Source organism: Carettochelys insculpta, chromosome 1, assembly GCF_033958435.1.
Source record: "Carettochelys insculpta isolate YL-2023 chromosome 1, ASM3395843v1, whole genome shotgun sequence".
Classification (NCBI taxonomy): Eukaryota; Metazoa; Chordata; order Testudines; family Carettochelyidae; genus Carettochelys; species Carettochelys insculpta.
The window spans coordinates 8,813,475-8,819,498 of record NC_134137.1 but is presented as its reverse complement, the minus strand read 5'-3'; the positions used below and the strand labels follow the sequence as shown (position 1 = coordinate 8,819,498).

General features: G+C 41.1%; 1 protein-coding gene across 1 annotated transcript; it reads left to right on the top strand.

Moving 5' to 3' along the window:
- The first annotated feature begins 5,088 nt into the window (after positions 1–5,088).
- Positions 5,089–6,024, top strand: LOC142003022 (olfactory receptor 51G2-like). The gene has a single exon (XM_074979633.1). The coding sequence runs from the start codon at positions 5,089–5,091 to the stop codon at positions 6,022–6,024; it is 936 nt and encodes a 311-aa protein (XP_074835734.1).

Genomic DNA, 6,024 nt, shown 5'->3' with positions numbered 1-6,024 from the left:
AGGTTTAGCAGATAAATTCATTATTATATGTAGCCAGAAAACCGTGCACTATTGTCACGTGGGAATGAACTTCCACAGGCAGTAGACTTTGAAATCTACTTCTTGCAATCCCCATTTGTACCCGAATAACATGTTTGGGGTTACAAAGTACTAGATTTGTGGTTTCTAAACTGTGATCTTTAGACAACTGGGAGTCTGAAGACTATGTTTAAGATTTCCAAAGCTATTCACGTCTTCTTTCACATCCTCTTTCATAACTTATTAGGGTGCCACAATGGGGGAAAGAAAAAGTTGAAAGTGACGGCCCAGGAATGAAAATTTTCTATAATGCTCCAATGGCTGTTACCACCCCAGAGACATGCAACAGACTGATAGAACTGAATCTGAGGAGAACCATTCAACTATTAACCCAGGGACAGAGGAACTACTGTACTTGTGTTTGCTGACAAGTGATTGCCAGAGGGCTGAGATGTGGTGAACTTTCAACTTCCTTATGGTTTTGAGAAATCCTGATGAGAGACGCTACATGTGAAGACTGTGCCTAAACTGAGAAATCAACTCTGAAAGAACGGCTTGACCTAGCTGTGCTAAAAGAAAGAGGTGTTAATGTTTTAGTTTTTCCTTTTGAAAATATCACATAAGAATTCCACATATTAATTGCAATAGGTTTGTGCCATTAATTCTTTATTCAGTGAACAGTTCTATGTGAAACAATCGTGCATAAAAAAATCCACCACGTCTGTGAAAGGCGGACATATAAATAGTGGTAGTTTTCTAACATGCTTTTACACTAATGCTAGGAGTCTGTCTAATAAGATGGGTGAACTGGAGTACCTCATATCAAAGGAGGAAGTTGACATAATAGGCATCTCAGAAACATGGTGGAATGAGGACAATCAGTGGGACACTATCATACCGGGATATAAATTATATCGGAAAGACAGAACAGGTCGTGCGGGTGGCGGAGTGGTACTATATGTGAAGGATAATATAGAATCAAATGAAGTAAAAATCCTAAAGGAATCAAAATGTTCCATAGAATCATTATGGATAACAATTCATTCCTCTAATATGAATATGGCATTAGGAATATATTACCGACCACCTAACCAGGACAGTGATAGTGATGCTGAAATGATGAGGGAGATTAGAGAGGCTATCAAAATAAAAAACACAGTAATAATAGGAGATTTCAATTATCCCCATATTGATTGGGTGCATGTCACCTCAGGACGGGATTCAGAGATTAAATTTCTTGATGCCTTAAATGACTGCTTCTTGGAGCAGCTAGTACAGGAACCCACAAGGGGAGAGTCGATTCTCGATCTAGTCTTGACTGGAACGCAGGATCTGGTCCAAGAGGTAACTGTTACTGGACCGCTTGGAAATAGTGACCACAATATAATAACTTTTAATATTCCTGTGTTGGGAAGAACACCGCAGCGGTCAAACACTCTGGCATTTAATTTCAAAAAGGGGAATTACACTAAAATGAGGAAGCTAGTTAAACAGAAACTAAAAGGTAGAGTAATTAAACTAAAATCCCTGGAAGCTGCATGGAAACTGTTTAAAGACACCATACTAGAGGCCCAACTTAAATGTATACCCCAAATAAAAAAACACAGTAAGAGACCTAACAAAGAACCACCATGGCTAAACAGCCATGTTAAAAAGGCAGTGAGAGAGAAAAGGGCAGCTTTTAAAAAGTGGAAGTCAAATCCTAGTGAGGAAAATAGAAAGGAACATAAACACTCCCAAATTAACTGTCATAATGTAGTAAGAAAAGCCAAAAAAGAGTTTGAGGAACAGCTAGCCAAAAATTCAAAAAACAATAGTAAAATGTTTTTTAAATACATTAGAAGCAGGAAGCCTGCTAAAAAAGCAGTGGGGCCCTTGGATGATAAAGATATAAAAGGAGCGATCAAGGAAGACAGTGCCATTGCGGAGCGATTAAATGATTTCTTTGCTTCAGTCTTCACGGCTGAAGATGTTACAGAGGTTCCTAAATCTGAGCCAGCCTTTTTAGGCGACAAATCTGAGGAACTCACTCAGATTGAAGTGACATTAGAGGAGGTTTTGGAATTAATTGATAAGCTGAATAGTAACAAGTCTCCAGGACCAGATGGCATTCACCCAAGGGTTCTGAAAGAACTCAAATGTGAAATTGCGGAGTTATTAACAGTGGTTTGTAACCTATCCTTTAAATCCACTTTGGTACCAAATGACTGGAAGACGGCCAATATAACACCAATATTTAAAAAAGGCTCTAGAGGAGATCCTGGCAATTATAGACCGATAAGTTTAACATCAGTACCAGGCAAATTAGTAGAAACACTAGTAAAGAGTAAAATTGCAAGGCACATAGAAGAGCACGAATTGTTGGGCAAAAGTCAGCATGGTTTCTGCAGAGGGAAGTCGTGTCTGTCTAATCTATTAGAATTCTTTGAAGGGGTTAATAAACATGCGGACAAGGGGCACCCAGTGGACATAATATACCTAGACTTCCAGAAAGCCTTTGACACGGTCCCACACCAAAGGCTTTTATGTAAATTAGGTGGTCATGGGATAGGAGGAAAGGTCCTTTCATGGATCGGGAATTGGTTAAAAGACAGAAAACAAAGGGTGGGAATAAATGGTAAATTTTCACAATGGAGGGGGGTAACTAGTGGTGTTCCCCAGGGCTCAGTCCTGGGACCGATCCTGTTCAACTTGTTCATCAATGATCTGGAAAATGAGGTAAGCAGTGAGGTGGCAAAGTTTGCAGATGACACCAAGTTGTTCAGGACAGTCAAAACCAAAAGGGATTGTGAAGAACTACAAAAAGATCTCAGCAAACTGAGTGATTGGGCAGCAAAATGGCAAATGAAATTTAATGTGGGTAAGTGTAAGGTAATGCATGTTGGAAAAAATAACCCAAATTACACGTACTACATGATGGGGTCAAATTTAGCTACGACAGATCAGGAAAGGGATCTTGGAGTTATAGTGGATAGTTCTCTGAAGACATCCACGCAGTGTGCAGCGGCAGTTAGTAAGGCAAATAGGATGTTAGGAATTATTAAAAAAGGGATCGATAATAAGACAAAAGATATCATACTTCCCCTATATAAAACTATGGTACGCCCACATCTCGAGTACTGCGTGCAGATGTGGTCTCCTCACCTCAAAAAAGATATATTGGCATTAGAAAAGGTTCAGAAAAGGGCGACTAAGATGATTAGGGGCTTGGAAAGGGTCCCATATGGGGAGAGGCTAGAGAGACTGGGACTTTTCAGTTTGGAAAAGAGGCGATTGAGGGGCGATATGATAGAGGTATATAAAATCATGAATGGTGTGGAGAAAGTGAATATAGAAAAATTATTTACCTTTTCCCATAATACAAGAACTAGGGGACACCAAATGAAATTGATGGGTAGTGGGTTCAAAACTAATAAAAGGAAATTTTTCTTCACACAGCGCACAGTCAACCTGTGGAACTCCTTGCCCGAGGCGGCTGTGAAGGCCAGGACTCTATTAGGGTTTAAAAAAGAGCTTGATAAATTTTTGCAGGTCAGGTCCATAAATGGCTATTAGCCAGGGATAAAGTATGGTGCCCTAGCCTTCATAACAAGGGCAGGAGATGGATGGCAGGAGATAAATCACTTGTCTTCTGTTCTCCTTCTCTGGGGCGCCTGGCATTGGCCACCGTCGGCAGATGGGATGCTGGGCTTGATGGACCTTTGGTCTGACCCAGTATGGCCATTCTTATGTTCTTATGTTCTTATGTTCTTATGATACAGTTTCCTGATAACAAACAAAACACTGTTTCTAACACTATGGCTGTGTCTACACTAGCCCCCTTCTTTGAAAGGGGTCATGGTAATCAGCCAGATCAGGGAATAATACATACCAGAGATTGGACTGGCTTTGTTACACAGATTTGGGAATAGCTCTTCTCACTTGCTTCAGGTTGTCCTGGGCTATGTCTACCGGCTGATTCCACTTCTGATCCATCCAATCGTGTACAACATGAAAAGTGAACACCTTCGTGGGAGAATTATCAGGGTGTTCATCAAGTGAAGACTCAGGTCATCATCTAGTTGCAATGCTGGTGATGTGGACAGGCTAAACAAATTCTTTGCACTGGTCCTCACAGTAGAAGTTGTGAAAGGAAAGTAGTCGTAGAAAATTTAAACTATGTTCAATACTGATGAAGAGAACCTGTATACTGATCAGACTCTGAATTCAGACAACACTGGCCAGGAATACCCCTTCAGATTCCCTTTGAGGGTGTCTTGGAAGTTGGAGTGTATCATTGGGAGCGTTATGTAAAGGAAAGTTAATAGTGCCCAGTTGTGATTGAATTTACAATCATCAAAGTGGAGTAGCACAGTAGAAGTCATTGTTATTAAAGCAAGGGGCTGGCTGTCAGGACTTATCCCATGTGCTGCAAAGAGGCAGTGACATAATTTGGACTCTGACGAGTAGAGAAAAGGTATATGATGAGGCAAATAAATATTGTTCTGATAGCTTTAATGCAAAAAGAATAAAAACGATCAGTTTCACCATGAACTTCCCATGGCATAATACTATGAGCCCCACTCTGAAGTGGATGGCAAGAAAAGGTGTCTGAGGGAAGATCACAACTGTAAAATCACACAGAGCTCAAGGAATCTGCGGAACTCCCAGCTACAAGATATCAATGTGGCAAAGAACTATCAAGGCTTCAGAAAGAAACCGGATGTTTATATGCAAATACAAATACAAATAACATGTCTATTTAGTGTGGGTAATGGAAAAACATTGCCTGGGAGCAGGTTATCTCATTGGTGTCTACTGCAGGGTTCCTTCTGCCTTCCACTATAACATCTGGAACTGGCCAATAGATACTGGGCAGGATGGGCTACAGGTCTGGTCCATTGTGTCAATTCCTCTCTATTATCTGAAATATAAATCCAAGATAATGTGTTTGCTGATCTTTCTTGAGCCCCTGGGAGACTCGACTTGGACTGAGAAGAGACTAATGTCTCCTTACATATCATCTTGTCTCCTCTTCTTTTTTCTTTCAGGAAAGAATGTTCAGAACTCCTCAGACCTGTGCAGGGCATTATGTCAGCTGTGAATAACACCAGGTTCACACATGCAGTATTCCTTCTTTCAGGGTTTACTGGGTATGAAGTCATCCATCAATGGATCTCTATCCCCTTCAGCATAATATATATTCTTTCAATAATGGGAAATGTTGCCATCATATTCCTTATAAAAACAGACCCTACCCTCCATGAGCCCATGTACATTTTCCTTTCCATGTTGGCCCTCACTGATCTTATGTTGATGATAGTTACTGTACCAACAGTACTGGGCGTATATTTTTTTAAGTCTAGGTTGATCAGTCACAATGCCTGTTTTACCCAGCTGTTCTTCATCCACACACTCCAATTCATGGAATCCTCTGTGCTCCTGCTGATGGCTTTTGACCGCTTCGTTGCAATCTGTAACCCATTGAGATACACTTCCATCTTAACCCAGAGAAGAATAGCCAAAATGGGGCTCATGTTTGTGATAAGAGCAGTGGCTCTAATATTCCCACTACCTTTTCTCCTAAAACGGTTCCGATACTGTCGAACCAATGTCCTCTCCCATTCCTATTGCCTGCACCAGGATGTCATGAAGATGGCTTGTTCAGACATCACAGTCAACAACATCTATGGCTTGTCTGTTTCATTCTCAGTGATGTGGTTGGATTCGCTGCTCATCTTCATCTCTTATGTGATGATCCTCAAAACAGTGCTAAGCCTCACATCCCGCACAAAATGCCTCAAAGCCCTGAACACCTGTGTCTCCCACCTCTGCGCTGTCCTTCTATTCTACATACCAGAGATTGGACTTGCTGTGTTACACAGATTTGGGAATAGCTCTTCTCACTTGCTTCAGGTTGTCCTGGGCTATGTCTACCCGTTGATTCCACCTCTGATCCATCCAATTGTGTACAGCATGAAAAGTGAACACCTTCGTGGGAGAATTATCAGGGTGTTCATCAAGTGA